General features: G+C 36.6%; 2 protein-coding genes across 2 annotated transcripts; one reads left to right on the top strand and one right to left on the bottom strand.

Moving 5' to 3' along the window:
• Positions 1-1,517: 1,517 nt before the first annotated feature.
• Positions 1,518-8,606, bottom strand: hacd2 (3-hydroxyacyl-CoA dehydratase 2). The gene is made up of 7 exons (XM_084420858.1): positions 8,389-8,606; positions 6,719-6,836; positions 4,959-4,977; positions 4,367-4,455; positions 3,407-3,528; positions 3,154-3,332; positions 1,518-2,961 (listed from the first exon to the last, which is right to left on the bottom strand). Exons 1-7 carry the CDS (start codon positions 8,511-8,513, stop codon positions 2,879-2,881), a joined length of 735 nt encoding a protein of 244 aa, XP_084276984.1. The 5' UTR covers positions 8,514-8,606; the 3' UTR covers positions 1,518-2,878.
• Positions 8,607-9,027: 421 nt separating this feature from the next.
• On the top strand, positions 9,028-20,857 carry stam2 (signal transducing adaptor molecule (SH3 domain and ITAM motif) 2). The gene is made up of 14 exons (XM_084420246.1): positions 9,028-9,198; positions 10,913-10,997; positions 11,414-11,489; positions 11,889-11,984; positions 12,098-12,244; positions 16,096-16,165; positions 16,348-16,540; positions 16,702-16,796; positions 16,877-16,959; positions 17,098-17,185; positions 17,732-17,786; positions 17,876-18,032; positions 18,162-18,304; positions 19,254-20,857. The coding sequence occupies exons 1-14, from the start codon at positions 9,159-9,161 to the stop codon at positions 19,435-19,437; spliced, it is 1,512 nt and encodes a 503-aa protein (XP_084276372.1). The 5' UTR covers positions 9,028-9,158; the 3' UTR covers positions 19,438-20,857.
• The last annotated feature ends 4,627 nt before the right edge of the window (positions 20,858-25,484 follow it).

The following is a 25,484-nucleotide window of genomic DNA, read 5'->3' as shown; positions in this document are numbered from 1 at the left end:
CTCGCATTTAAATTTTGACTTGAGAGGACGTTCCTGTCCTATTTTTAACTAGGAAACTAGTATTTTCGATAATTCCGATATTATGTGAAGGCAGCATTAGTTACTATGATTACTCATTGATTATTCATCATGTTTACCTGTTTCTATAGTGTCCTTTGTCTTAGGCTACTCCTACATTTCAGTTTTTTATTCTCGGTTCACGTTTACATTTAAGTGTGTCACTTGTGTTTCCTTGAGTTTTAAATTTGTAAATAAAGATGATATATTCTGGAATATCACACTTGTCTTCATCATCGTGCTCAACTGCAACCACACAGAACCTTTGTGACTTGTGAAGTGAATTGAGCTATTATGTGACAGTCTGAGAAGACAAAAGATCTTACTGTTTGCAATCAGCAGAGTCATGCCTCCTTGGTTTTGTTTTTTTCATAGGTCCCATGACTCCCACCCTTTAAACAGATGAGATGCTGAGATACAAACCCTAAGGAAATTTGCTTTTAAGCTATTTTTTACACTTTTAATTCTAAACATTCAATAGAATTCTTTTTCAGACTTTAAAAACTGAAATATAATTGTGTCGATTAAAGAATAAAATCTGACAAAGATAGGACTGTAATAACCTTACCTAAGATTTCAAACTGTGTATTTGTATTAGATAAGCTGATTTTATATAATTATTTGGTAACACTTTACAAGGTCACATTAATTAACATTATGCATTAACTGACAATGAGCAACACATTTCTTCCAGTAGCCTATATATTAATCTTTGTTAATGTACAACTGTTCATTGTGTCAGCTCCGGATCATTAAATAAAATTATGCAACTTCTGATTTCATTAATATATTACTAAATGTTGAAATGAACACAAACTAAGATCAATAAATGCTTAGAAGTATGTTCCATTGTTAACTCATGTTAAAGGAAGGACATAATTGTGTTCTTTCGGCTTTACAAACCTTTCTAAATAACAAAATAAGCACATCAGTGTCAAAAAATTAATGCAAAATTCAAAATGTGATTTTTTTTTTAAATCTTACCAAATTTAAATCTTTTTAAACACCAGCTATATTTATTAATTCTTATTCTAAAAGTTAATTTCTAGTTATTATTATTAATTATTACTAAGTTATTTTAATTATTCGGATGGGAGTGTTACTTTACTGAAATAAGTTTAATGTATTTGACTGTGTTTTTATAGCCCCAAGTACAAAATATTACAATAGCTTTTATATAAAATATATATATATATATATTTTTTTTTACCTGAGCAGCATACATCAACAATTTAAATATATCAGACCTTACGCTAGGGTTAGGAATAGATCTCTACTGCCATCATGTGAAGGAAGAATGAACATGGTAACCAAGAGTGAAGTATACTAAAATAAATGTAATCTAAATAAAGACACAATACTTCTAATTACACTACAGGTTAAATACTAAAATATGAGGAAGAAAGTGCCTTTAATTGTATAGAGACATATATCCTGCATATATATTTACACAAATTAGCTTTGCTTCCCATGTTATGGTTTATTGTAAATATATATCATCGTATTACTATTCATACAAAGTTTGCTGGTCCCATGCAGATCTTTAATATCAAAAGCTTAACAATGTTGGTGTTTTTATTTGAGTTAAGGGTCATGCTTCTATTAACCAAGGTACAGCCACACCACTTTTACATGCAGTGCTATTCAAAGTTGCACTCCGGCTTTTCACAAGCATCCATCCATCCCATGCTAATATTTTCATGAATCGGCTTGATAAGGAGAACAGGCTTACCACTTTGTGTGCAATAGTGTGGCTCACACTTCAATACGAGATATTAATTTGCATTGGGGGGGCTGAAGTTGGCTGTTCACAATTAGGCAGACGGGCAATCAAGTGTTAAGTTAGTCTTGACTCTCAGCTTTCTCTCCACATTATTAGATTTGACTCATTGGAGAAGCATGACTGGAGGCACTCAAATCCAATTGGCCTCCGTTAGCCAAGGCTTGTGTTCGTTTCTGCTCAGCATGCGGCGCTCCCGTAGCCCTCTCCTCTCCCAGCCAAACGCTTCCACATCACCAGCTGTAAAAGCTCCTAAAGTGTCAGCTGCAATCTCCTTCTATGACAGAAATGACTGTGAGGTCCGAACCCAGCAACTCAGCCAATTTCTTTGGGCGATACACCTCTTTTCTGAGCAAACGGCCACAAACCAACAATATAGATCCAATACTGAATAAAACAACCGATTAACATTGATCCTTTAAGAAACACAGCACAAAACAAAGAAAGAAAATGCTAACAGTAATCATGATGGGAACACAAGCATTGTGGAATATTAGAATTCAAGTACAGTTTGAGTTATGACTCAGACTCAAATATAAAGAAAAGGAATGAGTTGAGTGAGAAACAAGGAGATATTGAAGTCAACTAGATTCAGTTGTCTGAAATACAGTGTACAGAACACACAACACAGGAGAATTATGGGTCATTTCTTCTGGTTAAAACCACCAGATGCAGCTAACTGTATTTTTGCCCTTTTTTGAATTACATTTGCTACAATATTTGGTCAGTAATTCTACATTTAGAATTGAAAATAAAATAAAAATGTCACACAGTAGCTGATGTTTTAGTATGGTAACAACATTCCCCTCCCTCTAAACTGAGGGAAAGCCATTAGTGTAGTTACAGGATCCCTAAAATCACAATCTGCACAGTTCTTGAACAAAACAGTATTGACAAACAACTCTGCATATCTGGTCTGTTTTTCGACAAGGCGGCCTTGTCTTCTTTTTTGAAATTCTGTAAATTGTGGCTTTTAAAGGTTATGCGCTTGTTTTCCGTTTTGCTATCAGTCTGCTGTGTGTGGCGCACTGCGGGCCCGAGTTATTCCACTTTGCTGTACTCCTCCACGTGACCCAGAACTTTCTTCCTCTGGCGCATCATGTGGAAGTAGAGCTGGGGAAATACTAAGGAACACAGACAAAGACGGTCATTAACAGGAACAGTGATGTTCATTCACTGGACAAGAATGAGCTTCAAGAGATTTTGCTACACAAGATCAACTGAGGAATCGGATTATTTACGGATGGAAGATATCAAAACAAAGCATTTTGAGAAAATACGATTTGTAATCTCTCAGTCTAAAAGTTAAAACGTACAGGGGATGTAGGAGATCATGACGAGGATGAGGAAGGTGTGGTAGTCGAAGGAGAAGTTGTACTTGTTAGGCAAGGTGATGGAGTAGAGCCCTGTTTTTTGTACGTATGGAAGCGCGGCGTAGATCGTCAAAAGTTCCCCCGACACTCCCATAGGGTACAGCACAATAAAAAATGTGTACCTGTGAAGATCATAATAAGTAAAACACTTTTTCTAAAAATAAAAAACCAGAAGACTGACTCTGAGAAGCTTTACCTTGCCCATTTGATGAGGTAAGGCAGATGGTTGAGCAGGCTGAAGGTGTAGAAAGAGTAACGGATGATCTCCGTGACCGTCCAGGCCACCACAAAAAGGAGAACACTGTCTTCGCTTTGGACCTAAAACGAGAGCGAACTTTAAGTCACAAGGGGAAGAGACAAATCTTCTCAACAAGCCGCAAAATTTGATCAAGAACCATGCAGTTATGTTTGCTACCATTTCATCGCAATTCACTGAGGCTACTTGACACATCAGAAACGGAAACACTTCAAAACGCATACAGGCCTGTCAAAGGCTCTAACATCGCCTCTACACACATACAGGCTTGAAAGGAGGTTATTTTAGCCACAGAAGCGTACGCAGGCACACATGGACACTTTGCATATTAGTATTATTCTTTAGTTTTGGGTCAAGCAGTTTTCTCGTAGGAGTAACTTACACACCTATACACTTCAGCTCAGACGTCCTTCTCTGGGATAGACAATCAAAACCTGATTCTTAGTTACAAAGAACTTTAAAGGGGAATACAATAAATAACATTGCTTTCTTCACACTAAAATTATACTAAGTTTGGCTCTCGATGAGCTTTGAAATATTAAAACAGCTGTTGAAATCCATTAGATCCACTAGATGGCAGTAGACTAGAGCAAATAAGACAAACATGGAAATATTGCTCATTATGGCATTGGGAACATTAATGATAAAGAGTAATTTGAGATATTTATGGCAGATGAATTTTCATAATCAGGTTTTTCTTATCCATGAGAATCCTAATTAGAGACTTTACATCATCCTAAATAATCATACTAAATATGTTCATTAATTAAAGCTTACATAAAATGTAATCTAAATATTCAATTAAATTATATAATAAAAAAAAAATACATATACTTAAAATTAAAAATTCAGTACATAAATAATTCTAAAATGACTCATGCAAGTTAAACATAAACTTACTTCTCTAACGCTGTGTGTCACTGCCCAGGTAAGGAACACCCGTGACATCACTTGAAACCCAGTCAGGACCACCGAGGAGGGAACAATTCCTTCACAAAATTTAGAATGTTAAGTAAAGAGATTAATCATTTGTGTTTTTTGCAGGGTGGGTCTAATCAAAGTAATCATGCAGAGATGAGTTGAAATGGTTTCTATTCTTTCTTTATTTCAATGCATTACACTGCACATTGAGAGAGACACAATAAGACGGAAATGAATCATTATAATAATATAATTCAAGAGAGTAAGGACGGTTATGATATGACAGAGAGAACTGCAGGACTGGTTGTTTGCACTGGGAAAGGTCACATCAAGCATTAAGTCCCAGATAATGAGGTGTGGACTGTGAACTCTACGCTCCACGGGTGCAGTGAGACTCTTTATCACATTATCACTGGCAGACTGGCAGAGAAAGCTGCAACCTTGCCGGCGATGGCACTGCTGGGTTAAAAAAAGCTTCCCTGATATAGACAATCTGATCTATATACTGTGCTGAGTGCATATTTATAGGAGAAATTAATAAGAGACTGTTATTAGCAGCTGGTGCACTTACCCATAGCACAATGCAATATCTGTGAAGAGAGCAAAGAACAAATATTATAAAGTGCACTCAGCCTCTAGGAAATATCATTTTTAGCATAAAGAATAATCTAAAAGAGTTAAAGAATTACATATATTTATATGGTTGTAATCTAAATTATTCAACCCCTATTGCAAATCAGGTTTATTGGGAAAATGTAGAGACTTTCAGCTGTTTGCAATGAACAAATCAAACAAAAGTAATTGAAATAGCTTAACACAACAAATGTTTCAAGTGGTTTCCCCAAATTCCAAATCAGGTAACTGGTGGCCACTGTAGAATCTTCAAGGACTTCATCTGCAACCAAGCCTTGGTGAAATTTGAGGTATGCTTGGGATCTTTGTCCTGTTGGAAGGTCCAATGACGCCCAAGCTTCAGCTTCCTCACTGACGGCATGATGTTTTCTCCTAGGATTTTCAGATACTTTAATGAATCCATCTTGCCTTCCACACGCTGCAGGTTTCCAGTGCCAGAGGATGCAGAGCAGCCGCAGAGCATCACAGAGTCACCACCACGCTTAACTGCAGACAGAATGTTCTTTTCAGCATATGCTTCATTCCTCTTCCTCCAGACATACCGCTGATCCATAGGGCCAAAAATGTTTCATCTCTCCACTGAACAGAATCCCAAAACTTCTGTGGCCTATTTAAATGATTTTGAGTAAATTGGAGGCAACTTTTCTTGTGCTTTTGGGTCAGAAGTGGTGTTCGTCTTGGAGTTCTGGCATACGTTTAGTACATAACCTCAGTTCCTGTTGCCACCAAGTCTTGCTGCAGGTCTTTTACAGTCACTCGAGGGTTTTTCTGAACCTGCCTTCTCAGAAATCTGGTTACAGCCGTTGATAGCTTCCTTTTACCGCCCCGTCCAGGTAGTATAACCACTGCTTCTTTAACTTTGAACTTGCGAACTATGCTTCCAACGGTGTCTCTAGGAACATTTAGTGCCTTTGCTATCTTTTTGTATCCTGTTCCTTGTTTGTGAAGGGCGATGATATCTTCTCTTAACTTTTTGGACCATTCTTTTGACTTGTGCCATATTTCTAACATGCTGTCAAACGTGACACTCAACAAACCTAGCCAGATATTTCATGTGTTCTAGCTCAAGCACACCTGGTGCAACTAATGAAGCCCTTGATGAGTTGCATCATGTGTGCTTGAGACAACACCTGTTTAACAGATTTGTGCTGTTGTAAGGGATTGCATATAGGAGGTTGAATAATTTTGAGTATGCAGAAGTCATTAAAAGTTGCCTTTTCAGTTGAATTTGAGGAAACGACTTGAAACTTTTTTTGAAAGTATTTTTTGCTGTACAAAAGTTAGGGGTCTATAAGGTTTATTTTTGTTTTTGAAACACATATTATGCTCAACAAGGCATTTATTTAAAACAGCAATATTGTGAGAGATTATTACCATTTAAAATAGCTGATTTCTATATTAATATATTTTATAATGTAATTTATTTCTGTGATGGCAAAGCAAAATTTTCAGAAGCCATTACTCCAGTCTTCAGTGTCACATGATGTAAAAGTCTTTACCGTCACTCTTAGGCTATATTTAATGCGTCCGAAAAGTATTAATACTTTTATAGAAAGCGACTTACAATAATTAAATAAATATTCTATTTATTATTTATCTATACATTTTGATACACATTACACATTTGCAAATAAATAAATAGAGCTAAATTCATAATTATGAATGAATGTAAATTAATATAGCTCCCATACAACTCACCTCAAGGAGTGCACCAGTCTGAAAGAATTTAAGGGGCTTCTCTATCGAGTAATAAAGACCATGGTAACTTCCTCTGGCCAGGTATGCTCGAACAAGACCAACTGCAATCACCAGCCATCTAGATAAGAAAAGATTCATAGAGCAACTTTGTTGTGACACTTGCCCTTGCTTTGAGAAAAGAGGGCATTTCTGCAATGCACACAAACGTGGGACTGCATGCAAATCTCTTACAACACAGCACTTAACGGCCAGTTAGTGGCATGTAACAGTCTCATTCAAATACATCCAGCACATTTATAGCTATTCACATCCATTGATGTAGAATGCATTCAAAATAGCTTTTAAATACACTCCAGTTTCTCAAAAGATTTTTTTTCCCTATACTATATCTGTCACAATAAAAAATGTGCAGCTGAAGTGACGATGAAGACAGTATCAATATGTCTATATAATAAATGAAACAGCAAAACAAACAGGACTGGATTGTAATTGGTTTTCAGATTGAAAATAATAAATGCACACAGTAAAGGACAATGTTTATATAGTTAATGTCCATTTGAGATATCATGAAACGGTCTCTAACTGATAAGAATCGACTGAATTGCATCATCAAACTATTCCTGATTGAATTCTGGACTCCAACAGACATGACGAAAATGTAGCAAACCCTGTTTGGTTTCTGCTGATGTAACTTGGGAAGTTCGATTGATCTGAGCGAATCTCATGGTACCTCCTATTCAGTCGAGTGATTTAACGATTCAATTCAAACGAATCGATAAAAATAACTATTATAGAAAACGGTACGTCATTTCCAGGCCTGGAAAAGGGATATAAAATCTTTAAAATCATGGAAAATTCTGTGTTTTTTTTTTTTATAAACATGCTCAGCTGAAAAATATGTAATCCTTCTGTGTGTATGAGTGCAATCACTAAAGATAAAAACTCAATTCATTGGTCAAAACACCCAGTGTGATTTAACAAATCGCTCGTTCGGATAAATGAAAACACGGTTCTTCGATTTATTTGAGGCATTATTCAAGTGTTTAAGTACTTGCTTTCGACGTTTCCCATTTGCAGTATAGATTTGACATTTTGCAACATAATAACAGTTATTATTATGTACATATAGATTATATTATCTCTATAAAATGTTTCAAATACTGTTGTTTATGTTTCCAACATGTAATCTCATCTCAAAATCCAGACGAGTGATTTATAAACGAGTTGGTTCTACTTCTAGCAAATCGATTCGTTCCCGAAACGGACACCATTGTGCAACAGTTTCGAGGTTACGAGGGTGGACTCGTATTCAAACGGTTGCAACTGATGACTGAACTGTAGCTACATGTAAATGAACAAAGACAGTAAATTCACTCGTACGTACTTCCATACATGACCAGACAAACGACAGTAAGAACAATGCATTCATGCAACCAGCCATGAAGATTATATGGCGTGTTAAATAAGCGTTAATAGGCTTAACGTTGCCAAAAATTGAATAATTTTTCATTTCATTTCAAAACGGTCTTAAGCCATTCCATAAACTCAAAGAGGGGGTAACCGCGATTCTGTCAAGCACTCTGAGTCTGTCTGAAAGCTAACCATTCATTCTTTCTTACTGTCACACGCTTGAACAGAGAGCACGGAAGCGCATTTGATTTTCACCATACCCTGCTGTCATAACCACGTTGTAAATGACCAGATAAGCGATGGCCAGCGTGCCGGGTCCCTTTTTCCTCTTGTTACTGGAATCACTGTGCGCTGTTTTGCTGGTCCCCATGGCAGGTGCCGACATGACTGAACTATCATTAGAAAAACTGGTTCATCCAAAAGGGTCCCGGTTACTAAAGGCGTGTGGCCTTGCTGACATGTATAGAAGGTGCTTATGAATGGAGCGCCGCCTGTCGAGGATAGAGTGTAAATTATGTTTTGCTTGTTACATAGCTACAGTTTGGATTCGCCTTATTGACGGACATTTAACGTTACAGCAATAACAAAAAGTAATGATGACAATAATACATATAATACTAATTGTAATATTTGAGTTAAATTTTGGATTACAGAGAGCGCACGAACATCTATTCCAGTCGCTAGATGGCAGTGCGGGCTCGAGTTCAGAACGCACTTGCCTTTAAAAGGACTCATTTGTAATGCCTGTCAGGAAATAGATTTATAAAAACAAAATAAATAAATAATTGAATTAGGTAAATTAGGTGATGAGGTTATTAGGTGAATTCTGAATATAGTTTAAAATCAAGAATGATTTGACAGTTATGACACGTATGCGATTGCTGACAGGCATTGCCTTTGCTTACTAAGTTTACGGAAGAGCAACTGGTGGAAGTGAACGCAATTTAATGGATGAGAGAAGGAGAAATCGTCGATCTACGTAGATAATACGCTCGAATTTCTTCTTTAATAGATAGGAAAAGGTCGAAAAATGCCTTTATTTGGCCAAAATCCGTTCGATCAGGATGTGGGTGAGTTTGGCTGTTGTTTTTATCGAAGTGTTGTGATCTTGACAAGTCAACAGGGCCGATACAGCGCTCTGTTTACTGTCACATCCTCAAGAACTGTTTTCTGTTTTGTTTATTTCTTCTATTACTCTGATACATCTTATATATCAGGATATAATTGTTAAAGATTTCAAGCGTAAATAATGTAGTTGACCTCATCCTTAAAATATTCTAAATTCCTGGAACTTGTCAGATGAACATTTCAGTTATTCAGTTTAATTATTATCTTTCAGATAAAATTTCAGAGCAGTCTTATATTTTTTTATATATCCCTTGATATTTAGATATGATTCTATCGGTTAATAATATAATACAATATAATAAAAGTAATTAACAAGACATAATGTAATATAAATACATTTAATATAACAGAAAATAGTCTATTATCTTGCTTATATAATGTATTATTATTATATAATAAAATCAAAATGCTCTGCTCTTTAAAATTTCTAGATTAAAAATAGTTTTAATTTTTTTTTAACTCTATTTCCATTAAGCAAGACTGGAAGTATAATGGAAGTTCATTTGTCAAAAGGCGTGGGAACCCAGTAGCATACATGTACATTAGTCTTATTGTGTCAGCTTTGTCCTTTGTGAGCTCGCTCAGTGTGTATGAACTTCTGACACTGCATGCTCCTCTATAGAGGAGTTTTACTCACTTGAGTATTGTTCATTTTATTTTAAGGTGTACTGTGCTAGATTTCGCAATGTGATTTTTCCTTTAAGAGTTAGTCATTAAAATGTGACCAGTTTTGTTCTTGAAGGAGGGGACAAATAATCTAGGCTATACCAGTCGATTATGACAGAAATGGTTGTGCCTGTTGTGACAAGCTGAATATGTCAAATAACAGGCAAAACAGGCTGCTTTGTCTGTTTAACGGGACGATGATGCAAAGTCCTCACATTTTTTTATATCAAATGTAAATGTATGTCCCTGTTACACTTACTTTTCCTGGTTAAATATTTCTGTAGTTATTTTCAGCAGTCATCAAGCTTGTACACACTGGTCACAGACACGAAAATGTACATTTAATTTCCCCAAGCTGATTGCTCACTAAAACCCCCCACAGGCATTATGTTTTCAGCCCATTTCAAGCTTGATTTTGGCATGACATAAAGCTGTAATAGTGGCTGAGTTGTTTAAAAAGATGTATTAGTCTTCCTATTAACGCCATCATTGTCTTCATCCAGGCTGATTCGAGAATGCGCACGAAAACAAGAGGCAGGATTTATCGCATTTATCGATTTATCGAGTGACTTACACTTTTTAATGTCACATTTTGTAATATTTGCATTGTTTTACTTTTGTAGTATCGATTATTTTGTCATCCAGTTTATTGAGGAAACACTGCCTCCTTGCTTCCTCAGAGGAAACACCCTGTCCTACTTTCTAACTACTTGACAAACACTTGTCCTTCCTGTAAACTTGTCATGTAAAGCTATTAATATTCAAACTTGTATGTTAAATTTTTTTTTTTTTTTTTTTTTTTTTTTTTTTTGCAAATTGTTCTATTTTGTATTGTGTTTGTGTGTTTTCTGTGTTTATTGCCTTTATGTAAATGAAAAGACGTTTAGACATGCAGAGGCAGAGACTTTTAGATTTTTAGCATTGAAATGACTCCGTAAATGAGACACCTTTCATTGAGTGTCTCATTTGGATGCTCATTTGCATTTTCAGAGAAAGCAACTAGTGAAACTAGCACAGCAGAGGACTGGGGCCTCATTATGGACATCTGTGACCGGGTTGGGACAACTCCGAATGGGTGAGCTGAAATATCAGCATACGAACAAGATTTGAATAACTATCCCCCAGTTTCACAGACAAGGTTTAAGACTAGTCCCAGACTAAAATGCATGTTTGAGCTGTTTTAACTGAAAGCAACTTGCACTGACATATCTTAAAATATGTCAGTGTCATTGTCTCGCCTCACGATTCACATCGGTTATGTTATTTCATAAGACTTGTTTATAAAAGTTACTTAAATGTCCTAATTGAACAAAGGCCTAATCCTGGCTTAATCTAAGCCCTGTCTGTGAAACTGAGCCTATGTATTTTTTAATGTTTATTTTAGTAACAGTTAGTAACATGAATGCATTATTGTTCTTCTTATATAGGTTTCTCCCTAATATAGATATTATCGTGCCCCTCTTTGTCGTTTTAACTCTTTTTCTTTTATAGTGCAAAGGACTGTCTCAGGTCAGTCATGAAGCGAGTGAACCACAAGGTCCCTCACGTCGCTATGCAAGCGTTAACGGTGAGCTCTTCATCTTCAGTTCCCATTGGAGTAAAACAGAGGTGCACCCACAAGGGTGTCTACAGTCCAGAATACAGTCATTTGGGTTGTCATAGTGTTGATGTTCTTGGGAATAATTCATCTTAATTATGATATCACATTTTATTTACAAATATTTATAGTATAAACAGTTAAAGAAATGTTACAGGTGTGCAATAATAACAATAATAATTATTATTATTAATCTTTAATGTGATGTCAAATTTCATTTACACATATTTAAATTAAAAACAGTTATAGAATTGTTAAATGTGTGCAATCACTGTTTCAATGAATCGATCAAACCTGTTCACAAAATGGCAAATCTGTATTTTAAGCAAATAATAGCTGCTCAAATATTGCTGTAATTTCCCTGTTTAGTTGCTGGGTGCCTGCGTCTCAAACAGTGGAAAAATCTTTCACCTAGAAATCTGCTCGCGGGAGTTTGCCAGTGAAGTTCGTAGTGTGTTGAACAGGGTAAGGAACTGCAGCTTGCTGTGTAAATATTAGTGTAATCCTATTCATTAAGGCGAATCCTGGTTTCAGAGTACAATAAATATTGATAATTGTCACTATGCTCTTCTCCTCAGGTTCACCCAAAGGTTGCTGAGAAACTGAAGGCCCTGATGGTGGAGTGGGCCGAAGAATTCCAGAAAGACCCGCAACTGAGTCTCATCAGTGCCACCATCAAGTCCCTCAAAGAAGAAGGAGTCACCTTTCCCACTGCAAACACCCAGGTAGGTTACGCTTTATTTCAATGGTCCACTTTAGACAAGCTACTAACTGTGAGTAACTTTGCAACTACATGTCAACTAACTCTCATTAGACTGTTAGGTTAGGTTTAGGTGTTTGGGTTAGTAGAATAAGTTGACATGTACTTGCAAAGTTACTGAGGGGCAGTTTACACCTGGCCACTTCATGCGTTTTGTCAGATCGGATAGTTATCTGATTTATCAAACCGATTCCATTTACACCTGATCACATAAATGTGTTTTGGCAAAACGGATATAAATCCGATCTTCAATTCCCGCGCTATATGCAGATTTAATGGAGTGCACGTCACCGAAAGCAACAGATATGAGCTGCATTTTATTGATCATCAGTTAAAATTTCAAAATCAAAGACCGCAATAAGAGAGAACGGCAACAGCCCTGGTGAGGTCATTTCGTTTCTTTACTTTTAGTAAAGTAATAGTAAATAGTAATAGTAGTAGATGCTCGGCTGCTCATCTGTGGCAATGCGTGTTGCATTAGCGCTGTCATATCTGGCTATAACATGACATATAGCCTATAACATGCTCTCACACGTTTATTTTTTTAGCATTTTTGGGAGGAGTAAAATGTACATATATGGTTTCAACAACCAACCAGATGCATTTACACTTGGTCTGGAATGCGGCCCAGACTTCCTCCTGAGTGGTTTGAGCGATCGGATTTAAATCCGCCTGGAATGCGTTTCGTAGGGCATTTACACCTGGTCTTTTCCAGAAAACGCATGAAGTGGCCAGGTGTAAACAGCCCCTTATGGTCACTAGAATGTCTGTTGGGGGAGCATCAAAATAATTTGTTAGCAAATATCAAGCAGACAGTTTACTAATACTCTAATGCAGGGGTGTCCAAACTCAGTCCTGGAGGGCCACTGTCCTGCAGAGTTTAGCTCTAGCCTGCCTCAACACCCCTACCTGGAAGTTTCTAGAATGCCTAGTACAGGGATAGGCAACTCCGGTCCTGGAGGGCCACTGTCCTGCAGAGTTTAGCTCCAACCCTAATTAAACACACCTGAACAAGGCAATCAGTGTTTTCAGGATTACTAGAAAGATACAGGCAGGTGAGTTTTTATCAGGGCTGAAGCTAAACTCTGCAGGACAGTGGCCCTCCAGGACCGGAGTTGCCTATCCCTGGCCTAGTAAGACCTTGATTATCTGGTTCAGGTGTGTTTAATTGGGGTTGGAGCTAAACTCTGCAGGACAGTGGCCCTCCAGGAGCAGGATTGGACATCCCTGCTCTAATGACTGGGAGTTGACATTTAGTTGCAAAGTTACATATAGTTAGTACGATGTCTAAAGTGGACCATCGAAATAAAGTGTTACCCCCAAGTATTCCTACTATCAACTACTATCATGGTCCTGTTGGATCTCACTGTGATGTCAGCTGTTCATAAACACAGATGCTGATGAACAGACAGCAGCCGCTGGTATTTGGCCTAGATAAATGACCCTGAAACTTGGCTAAGTTTAAATTCATAGCGACTTTTTGCATCCCAGATCTGCATAGGTCATTAGTTATTCAGTTTGTTTTTCTGTACTGGTAAGGTCACAGAAATCTGTGACAGATCTGTGTCGTCTTGTTTTCATGCCATGGCTCGTATGCAATGTAGGTCATTACAATGTTGTTTTGAAGTTTCTGTGGCTGTTAATATCAGATATTTGCATCTTAAAATGTAAGAAAATATGGTTACACTTTATTTTTAGGTTACAGTGTAATTATACATTTAAGCACTGAGTAATAATAATTAACTACATGTACTTTTAATAGTTATTACTACAGTAACTACATGTAACGTGGAACAAGGACACTGTAAAATAAAGTGTTAGAGAAATTATTTTCACATATGTATGTTTGTTGTCGTTGGTTTTAATTATTATATTATATTATATTATATTATATAATTACTGTATATCATACATAAAGTACCGATACACTACCCTTCAAAAAGTTGAGATCATTAATCAGGATATTTTTTTTGTTGTTCTTTTTTTTTTTTTAGGAAAGAAACTAATATTTTCATTCAGCAAGAACACATTAAATTGATCAAAAGTGACAGTAAAGAAATGTATAATGTTACAAAAGATTTCTATTTCAAGTAAATGCTGTTCTTTCAAACTTTTATTCATCAAACAATCCTGAAAAAAGATATTACAGTAATGACTGTTCCGCTTTGCCACAAAAGAAAAAGATTGAACTAGAAAACAGTTATTTTAAATTGTAATAATATTTCACTAATATACATTTGCCAACCTAAAGAACTACTTGCAGTGTATGGGCAAAACCTGAAATAGCACGGTTGATTAATTTATTTTTTATAAACTCTCTTTTGTTTTGGTCAATCTTTGAAAAAGAGTTTTTAAAGACATTAAAAGTATAATAACATATATTGCCCATAGTCATATTTTTTATAATTACTTACATTGCAAGCACTAAAAAAGTATGTGAATGTGTGTAGTATGAATGTAATCTGGACAGACTACATTTGCCATGTTGTCATTATCATGTGACCTGCAGTGTCACTCATGGGACAGTAAAGTGTCCACATATGCACTTCTGAATCTCGGCCAGAAGTAATAGTTTATCCTATTTAATTTAAGAACTAATAAGTTATTTTTGCCTACTCTTCTATGAGTACTGTTAATAACGGGCATACTTTTTTGGGTCACGTGCTGTTTTTCGCCTACTATTTAGTAAGGAAATATGTGATTTCAAAAGCAGCCATGTGACTAAACATGACCACTGTTTCTCACATGACATATCTGTTAACACTTAAGCTATTTGTATAAATCAGCCAAGTGCGTCTGGAATGCTAAAGCATGTGTGTAAACTAGAGACAAGAAAACCAAGCGGTTAGAATGGAATTTCCTGCCTCATATTTCCCTCACTGACCTCATGGCACCATGAGATGTCAATTCTTTGTTCTCTTTCTCCTCCATTTGTTGTGTTAGACTACAGGATTAGGGCATGTGAACCTGTCTGTATTTGTTAATAAGTGCCAACTATGTAAAATAGGTCACAAGAATTTACTGTAGTCACTCAAAGGTCATCATAAACATGTTATCTCAAAAACCTACTTATGTAAATGGATTGTGGTGGAGTCATTGGTTAACCTTATCTGATCGGTGTCAGTGTTTTTGCTTCTATTTTTTTCCTTTGGTATTTACTTTAGTACATCTATAGATGGCGTTATAGTTCTGTGTTCATTCATATGCTGTATTCAGCTGTTTTCAACACTATTATTCAAAGGTTTGGGTTTAGCAAGATTAAGAAATGAAATCTTTTATTTAGCAATGATGCATTAAATTGATCAAATGTGACAGTAAAGACATTTATAATGTTATGAAAGATTTCTATTTCAAATAAATGCTATTCTTTTTAACATTATATTCATCAAAGAATCCTGTAAAAATGTATGTCAAATGATTTATTTTGCAGCACAACTGTTTTCAACTGATAATAAGAAATGTTTCTTGAGCAGCAAATCATCATATTAGAATGATTTCTGAGGGATCATGTGACAATGAAGAGTGGAATAATGATGCTGAAAATTCTGCTTTGCATCACAGGAATACATTTTAAAATATATTAAAATAGAAATCAATTTAAATGCTAATATTTCCCAGTCTTAGTGTTTTCACTGTATTTAATTAATAATAATAAATGCAACATTGGTGAGCATAAGAGACTTCTTTCAGAAACATTCAAATAATCTTACTGAATGGTAGTGTAGTAGCCTATATGCATATAATATATACTTTATTTTAGAAGTAACTTTTTTGCAAATCAGTGCTGATCTGTTGTCATGTGATCTGTAATTGCAGAGCTCTAGCACAAAACCTATTAGCACTCCTGCCACCAGCAGAGCCCCTAATGATGATGACCTGGCCAAAGGTGAGGACGGTTGTTCATAATTTCATGTTTTTTTTTAATATATTAGGGTTTATTTAGTCTGATCTGACAACTCATTTTGGGGCCCTGCCAAAGCATCATAAATTATTTGGCATTGCAACTGTGGATTCAAACCATAGCCTTCTTTACCCAGATAATGAGTGTTTGTATTATGCTCCGTGCAGCCATTGAGCTGTCCTTACAGGAACAGAAACAGCAGGCAGAGACACGACCCCTCACCATGATAGCTGATCCACCCTACAACACAAATGGAGGGAAAGAGTCACGTAAAGTGCGCGCACTCTATGATTTTGAAGCGGCTGAGGACAATGAACTCACTTTTAAGACTGGAGAGCTTGTGCTCATTCTAGATGACAGGTAAACTGATTGTTCAGGGGCATTATTTTAATCAGTGTTGAATAAATATTGAATTATGTTATAAAATAAAAAAAATCTTAGTCTTTAGTCTTTAAATTTTCCATATCCCATATTTTGTTGGTTGTCCATTATTAAATTATAATGTTGCTATTATCCAACAGTGATCCAAACTGGTGGAAAGGAGAGAATCATCGAGGAGTAGGCTTATTCCCTTCTAACTTTGTCACCACCAACCTGAATGCTGAACCAGACCCTGGTAATACACTTTATAACCTGGATGATTTGCTTTTCTACTCAAATTGCACACACAGATCTCCTGAATTCTCTTTCCTGTAGTGATGTATGTAGAGAAGACGGTTGTCCCCGAAGAGCCCATCGTTGAAGTCAAAGCTGAACCTGAGCCTGTGTATATAGATGAGGTGAGTGCTGGATGATCTTTGGGTGACTCGGCCACATCTCACCACTAATCTAGAAAAGTGTCCAGAAGTAACTGATATGAAAAAAAGGCTCTAGAGGGAGTTCTTTTGGTGTCTTATATTGACTGTTGTTTTCTACAGGAGAAGATGGACAAAACTCTCTACCTTCTCCAGAACACAGACCCTGCAGATGCCTCACCTGACACCCTAGAGCTTATCACGTTAGAAGGTACCAGGATGTGTTTAAAGTCTTCTCTGCTGAAATCAATTGCATTTTAGGTGTAGGGGTGGGCGGTACAAACAAAATATGACCAACTCTTTTCACAGACTGTGATGACTGGTTTCCACAGTTATTAAAGTCAGCATGTAACTAAAGTTGAGAGTCTTTTCTTCCCTATTGTGACATATATCCTAGCGAAACGGCTTCTTGAACAATAAATAATGTCGGACAGGACTTTGATTTTTTTGTCCATCGGGAATTGATTGGATTGATGTGGTTTGCTTTGCTGTGATCTCATGTACAATTATCAGCAGAGTGACAATTCTAATTCCTTTTTATGATGAATTTCTAAATTGTACTACAATGAGGGACCAGTGCAATTAGGTGTTGATTTGTATTAAACATTCAAGATAAGAAAGTCAGGGGATTGTGATCTGTGTTAACTAACACTGGGGTACAGTTACCTCCGACATGTGTTTTGTCACAAGTTTTGACAGTTTCACTGGGTAAATGATGATTCCAGTGTGTTAATATTTTGTTCTCTTCATCTTCTAGATGCTTGTGAAAAGATGAACCCAATGATTGATGAGAAACTAGAAGAGATTGACAGGTTTGTTGAAATCAAAACTTACCCCAAAACAAGCTGCCTGTTTTCCCAGTCTTGGCATATGAGAAAGAACACCTCTCTCATTCCTGCAGGAAGCACTCAGAGTTGTCCGAGCTGAATGTGAAGGTGCTGGAGGCTCTGGAGCTGTATAACCAGCTAATGAATGAGGCTCCGCTTTACAATGCATACTCCAAAATGCAGACCATCCAAGGCACTTACCCAGGAGCCCCTACACCTCTCACTATGCAGGTTGGTCTAGCCATCTAAATGGAAAATTAGTGGCAATTCAGTCCATGATATTTTCTAACATAAAAATTCAGATTTTTTTTCTTCCAAAGCATTATTCTGATCTCTTTATTTATTTCTTGTCTCTCTCAGGGTTATCAACCGTCTGGAGCCTACATGTCTTCTGGTGTTCCACAGGGCTATAGTCTTACGGACCAAGCTGGCCCTCTCTGCTCTCTTCCTCATTCAGTCAATTCAGCGGCCCCCAGCCAACAAGCACAACCTCCTTACATCAGGTAATATAAACTAAAGGTGTCCTGCTAGCCTCCCTCTGAATCTCAAACAACTTTTGTCTGCTCTACATGTTAATGAATATTTCTCAAAATGCAGCTTTCAAATCCTGTCCACGCCAACAGTGAATCAGGACATATCTATTAATGCTCGACCAATATATCACCAGGGCTGATATATATTGGTCGATATTTGTCATTTGTTTTAATTATCGCATCAGTTAAGGTTTTCTGTTTGGCTGATAACTGTCGGTAGCGAAACTTTTGTTTGGACAGCCCTGATAACTCCTGCTCCAACATTTGAAGTGGATCAAAACCTTCAATCAAAGTTATACATGAATTTTGAACAATACCCGTACTTGTCTAAGAACAACTTTGATGAACTTTTTTGATCCACCTCATATGTTGTCTACTATCTATATATATATATATATATATACACATATACATATAAAGGGAGAATAGTACATGAAATAAAACATTTGACTTCATTAAGAAAGTGCCAAAGAGAAAACCAAGTGTGGCAGAAAGTATCAGATCTGTACAAATGATTTATTAATGATATATTATTTTAGTAAATATTACATACAATAAATATGCATTTATTTGCAGCAATTGTTATGTGTTTTTTACTGTTTAAATTAAATAGCGATATATTATATCATCATATATTATATATGGTCAACCGATATGGATTTTTGATTGCTAATCTATGTCTATGTCTAATCTATGTCTTTTCAGTTACTGAGAAATGCTTTAAAACACTCACATAACCATGCTAGGCCAATATGCGATATTGCCCCACAGAGGTTTTATGTCCAAACACCACAGGAGAAGGGTCTAATACTTTACTCTTTTTTTTTTTTAATTAGATACTTATTTTAAAAATGTATCATTCTGATAGCAGCGTTGGGAAAACTGCCTTAAGTAACTGCAAATTGTTTATGTCTTGCAGCGGCCACATGAATGCACAATACGTGAACCAAGCTCCTGGAGCCCCTTACCCGCCACAGATGGGCGTGGCTATGGACATGTCTGCCTATCAGAACGCTAATCCTGGTCTGCCTCCAACCTCCTATCAGATGTCAGCTCCAGCCCAGCAGCAACAAGCGGCCTTCTACCAGCAACCCCTTCTGTAAGACTGTACGCCAGGTCCGACTCCACAGCAATTAACATCCAGTGCAAATTCCAAATGGTGAAATGAGGTCGAGAGCATTTTCCTCTCTCGTCTCTATTGATGTCAAGGGGTATGCAGAGATTCGCTTACATTTGTCTTCGCAGGACAGAGATGTAATCCACTCGAAAGGAAGCAAGCATTTATTTTTCTCTACCACTCATTAACCCGTGAAGCAGTTTAGGGCAGGTGTTCAGAATTTATGGAACGAGTCACACTAACCATAAACATAATTTTCATCATCTTGTGATAATCACCAGCATATTCTTCTTTTTTTCTGACTAAATGGTAAAATGCACATACATGATATTATTCTTCATTTGAAGAGACAATTCTTTAAGACTTCTGATTAATTGTTGCCATTTTCCATTTATTTCTGGGTTAACCGACTTAACTTTCATTTCTTGCCCTTCTAAAGCAAATGTGGGATTTTTATCGATGGCATAGAGAGGATAATTGTATGATGAAGATTATACATGGATCACCAAATCTGGAATGATTTTATGTGCCAATACTCAGAGCACTTGTATAAACTCCTACAATCAAAATGGCAGTTTTAGTTTCAACACGATGTTAGTGATTCCAGAATAATGGGACAGATTTAGTTGGTGCAACCTAAATGCTAGAGACTTTCATGTAATATTCATAAATTCCTTCACAACCTGTGCTTTAGAACTGACAGTGGTCACAAATGCAATCCCTTTATGGTCAATCCATATGTTTCACTGTATAATGATATTTATAATTATGCAAGAACCGCTTGTGTTTGCATTGTGGGTGTTTGCTGTTGTTTGACTTAATTTAAGCATGTAAAAGTGCAAACAGTATAATTTTCATCTGGTCTATGATTTCCTCTGCTGAAAATGATTGATTAATTGTGTTTTTTTTGCTTCTTACGTAAGTGAAGAAATGCTCAGCCATTTCTCCTTAACTGAAGTGAGAAAATGTATAATTCCCTTACCATATAGACCGCTTTCATTCGTGTTAAAATGGGATTAATGTAGTAAAATATAGATGAAAATTGTCTTTATTTTTTTTCATAATCTGCTCCGAAAAAAGATACTGTATATTAGATGTTAAATAAATGGCTTTGTCTGTATTGCACCTTAACTTTATACACATTTATTTACCACCAGATGCCTTGTTCTTTCACAAGACCGAATAAACATAAAAACCAATTCAAAAGACTTTATTTCAGAAGCTGCTGTATATTTGTAAACCTGTATGTTTTAAGAGATTTAGAGGGAAATCTGTATTGTACTCATGGATTCAATGTTTTGTAACATCAAGATTTCTTTGTATCCTGCCTGCTCATTTTTCAAAATTCTTTTTGTAACACAGTGAACTGTTAAAGTCTTCAGAAAATAAAAACTACCTGTTTCAAAGGTTGCTTTTCTGTGATGGATACTTTCCCAGCCTTCTCCCAATCTCGTTTTGGAGATGCTGAATGTTAATATCTAGTATACGTAATATGTGCATCAAATCCGGTTATTTTCTGAAAAATCTTCTTGCTAAGTTATGCACTGCTGATATCCTACTAATCATCAACCTCATGGGTGAATCCTTCCTCAAAGGGTCTGTTAAAAAGGCAACATCTGCTATGATACAGATCCCCTGAAATGTAGCATTTCCGTATCAGCTTTTTGTGGATGCAGCACACAAGAGTTAAAAAATATGTTCTTCAGTAATACTCTTGGTTTTCATCTGACATGCTGATGAATCTATACATAGGAGGCCTCTTTACAGAGTGTGTTGCAACAGGCCACTGAGACCGTAATATTGTCATTTAAAATGGGTCACACATTACATTAGCGTTCATTTTATAGTGTAGTCATTTATGTATTTAGAAACAGAACAGCATGTAGGTCTCCTACTTAAGGACCTACTTCCTATTTAAATGACATTCACTGTAAAAAAGAAAAAATTGCTGCCTTAAATTAAGTAAAATCAACTTGGATGTTTATGTCATTTCAACTTAAATTACATTAAACTGACTGAAAAAAAAAAGTTGAATCTTGTATAACTTGTAAAAAAAAAAAATTGAAAATTGCTTAACTTATTTTGATGAGCTAAAGCAATGTAAAAACATGATGTCAATTTATTGATCATATATTTTTTACAGTGTTGTTGGTAAGTGAGTTTTTTTTTTATTCATTTAATTATTATTATTATTTTAGCTAGTGTGTTGTTGCCATAGTAGTTAATTAGCCTATGTCAAACATAAACATTGTAGTCATGTAATGTTCTGATATTATAATAATATTTTTGTTTAACACCAAACAATTTGATGTAAAAATTTAAATGGTTGAACATTGGTTGAATATTGCTTGTCCACCAGAGGGAATGCTTTAGATTTGACTGCATGGGAAATACTTAAAGCTTCACTATTTTTAAATCATGCAGATTTTCTCTAGCGAAGGTATTTAATTGATTTAAAGGGGTGGTATAAGGCCCTTTTCACAAGATGTAAAATAAGTCTCTGATGTCCCCAGAGTGTGTATGTGAAGTTTTAGCTCAAAATACCCCACACATATTTTTATATAGCATGTTAAAATTGTCACTTTTTGAGGGTGAGCAAAAACGCACCGTTTTTGTGCCTGTCCCTTTAAATGCAAATGAGCTGCTGCTCCCGGCACAGAGGGCGGAGCTTGTGTCCTTTTATCTCACACAGACATGCACTGAATATTTCAATTTCCTTTCATGTTCAAGCTGGAGTCAGACAAAGATGGAAAGACTCAAGAAGAAGTGACAACGTAGAAGCAACAGGGCATTTCTGAATGGTTATAGAGCTGGTAAGTTTTCACCCCATAAAGTTGACTTACCCGTGGTTTTCGCCAACCTCAACGATTTTGTCCTCTCCCTGAAAGAAGGCGGTGAAGTGCACCAAAGACACAGCCATGTTTAGCGGGATCCGTGAGCTAGTGTCCGTGTGCGAGTGGTGGTGACGTTTCAAACGCGTCGAAAGCAGCGAAGAGTTGTAGTCCACAAAGTGCTCTCACACAGTCTAACCGTGTCAAACTTCTACCCGCTAAATTGTAGCATTCTTTACACGAAAAATTATATAAAAAATTCACAGACAACATATGTTCACATTCATGGCACAATTCAAACAGGACCAGAAAATAATTATTTTCTCCCATTCACTTGCATTGACGATTTTTCAACCTAGAGGTCCAGTGGGGTTAGCGGAAGGGGCGGGACTTACCAGCTCTATAGCTTATGTGTAGTTATCTTCTAGTCATTGATTAGCATATTCTGTCTTGATAATCTATAAATCGTGTTCAGGGGGCGGGGTTTATGTAAATTTTAGGGTTAGTGATGTCATTGACCTGGGAGAAACATTGTGTAGTCCCTACCAGAGCGCTCTGATCAGGCACGTGCAGAGGGGGGGGCGTTGGGTGCTCGAGCACCTGCCCCTTTGCCCCTTGGTGCCCAAAGTGCCCTTTTGTCAAGGCAAAATTTCCTCTCCTTTTTTGTAATTAAAGGCCCTTTTGTGGATGCCTGCCCAACCTAACTATTAGTCAAATTAATAAATAATAATTTAGCCGTAAATGAAATGATCCACATGATGACCTTTCACCTGACGAACTCATCCGGAACGATTCCTCACGCTGCACGCACATTCTTTAATTTCGCGCGGCTACACGCACTACCAGAAGATATCTTAAAATCTGCGGCTGCTGGTAAGTGGCGTTTCATTTTCAGCGAAGTGATTTTGATGTTTGTTTACTTATTATTATTTTTACAAGGACGACGTGAAGAGAGCATGCAGAGATGTTGTTTATATTGCAGTGTGTAGGCTGTAGAAGTAACTGTTTTCCTGAATGCCATCAAGATTAAAACCGAGACTGATTTCATAACAGGTCAATAAACAAATAGTTAAAATTAAGTCACTTACATTTTAGACGCAATGACTGTTTTTGTTCTGTTTCAGCAGCGAAAATAGTTCCAAACAAATATCACCGCACAACCATCGCGCATCTCACAGCAACACTTGTTGCATTACTGAATGATTCAGCATTTTGAACGAATCGGTTGAGTCAAAGATTCAATTACCCATTCACAAACTGCCTCATTCTGAATAAATCAGCCGATTGAACGAATCGTTTGAATGAATGACTCAATGACTCGCTCATTAAGACGGTCGCCTGCCGCCTCCTACTGGCGGTTTAGTTTCATAAAGTATCATCTTTTCAACATTCCTTATTTTTGTATATTCAAAAATATTTAAAATAATCAAATTTAATACAGTTATAATTTTTCAATGTAAATTATTTAATGTGATTGGTAACTATAATATAATAACTATAATAAATTGATCAAATTTAAGAATTTGAAATGAAAGTTGGAGCATACATTTAATAAAATTAGGGGAAAGATGCCCTTTATAAAAGATACAAAAAATTTGAGATTTCAAACAGTGATGTAATGAAACATTGACAATTTAAGTTTGAAGGGAGAAAAGCCTCTGTTTAGGCTATTAAGGAAATGTAATTTTGCCAAAAGAAGAACTTTTATTGTATATAAATGTTAATTTTAAATCAGCCTACTTCAGTGTGATATGTTACCATACTATCATGCTTAACACTAAGAATTTGAATAATTGTAATGTGATGATCAGATGCAGATATCTAAGTCAAAGAATATGGGCGGTTTGCGGGTGGATTATTTATTTTTAACAGTGGATTCGGGCAGATTCGGGTGACTCAAAGTGAACCAGATTAATGAATTTATCTTTAAAATGTACAAAATTTTCTTACGGGGGGGCATGCCCCCGGACCCCCCTAGAGGTACCAAGCTCCACCCACAAAAATGATGTGGGAAACACATTAGGCTATATGATGATCTACAAAAAAATACACATTTTATTAGGATTTTACCACCTCCGCCTCATTTTAAGCCAGGAAAAACACAGCCCCATTTAAAGCCTTGTTCCATGTGCCCCCCTTTTATACTTTGAGCACCTGCCCCTCCAGAGGTCTCTGCACGGCCCTGGCTCTGATCCCTACCAGCCGTTTGTTGTAGTTCTTAAAAAACGATTTCTTTAAAAGCAAATATCTCCCTTTACTTAGTTTGAACTTTGAGCGTTGTAACTTTGCAGATGTTGTTATATGCTCAAACAGCAACATTACACACGCTCATAATCAACCACCCCTTTAATACATTTTGCTTAGGACTTCTTGCGATGCTCAATTCGCGAATGAGTCTGTTATTTTCAAAGAATCGGTCAGCAAAATCGATTCACGATTCAGTCCGATACCGATTCATCGAACCTTTCAACTAGTAGGCTACATTCCATACATTCGCGCACTGATGACTGAATAATTGGTGGAGTTTCCCGCACAGAAAAAAAGGAACAGAATAGGCTACTCAAGACCGGAGCACAGAAAACAAAAAGAGCCCAGATAAAGTGAATATTTGCCGTAAAACCATTGAAACCGAACATGCAAATCCTATCATTTGTTAGCACGAAAAAAAAAAAAAAAATCGAATGTCAACCTCTGCTGCACGTGCTGTTTATGAATAACTCGGGCTTTTGTACTCCTTTTCGACATAATTTGTTTTATAATACACATGTATTGGATCATAATGCAGCTGACTATTTAAAAAAAAAAATAGTAAATTTAAATTTATAAAATAAATCATGTTAATTAGCTTAAATTTAGTATGTCATGTAGATTTGTAACTAACTGCTTTCTTTACAGGGTAGCTGTGGTATTACCTGCATTTTGGGTTATCTTGCCAACACTGCTAATAAATCATTTCTGATGACCTCTGTTGAGCAGCTGTACAGTAGCTCGCGATGCTCTAGTGGTGACCGCTCGCGCTGCATCCACACTTGTACACTACAGCTGCACTCGCAGCGCGCGCACTGCATCAGTCAGCGTCCGCGAGAGCACTCAAGCCTCGGACAACACAGCGAAACTGGAGCAAACAGTTCAGTATCCTCCACCGACCCAGTGGACCGGGACCGAAAGGCAACCTCCACCGTGGACCGATGAACTCGCAGAA

Source organism: Rutilus rutilus (assembly GCF_951802725.1).
Source record: "Rutilus rutilus genome assembly, chromosome: 10".
NCBI lineage: Eukaryota > Metazoa > Chordata > Actinopteri > Cypriniformes > Leuciscidae > Rutilus > Rutilus rutilus.
This window is presented reverse-complemented; position numbering and strand designations above follow the sequence as displayed.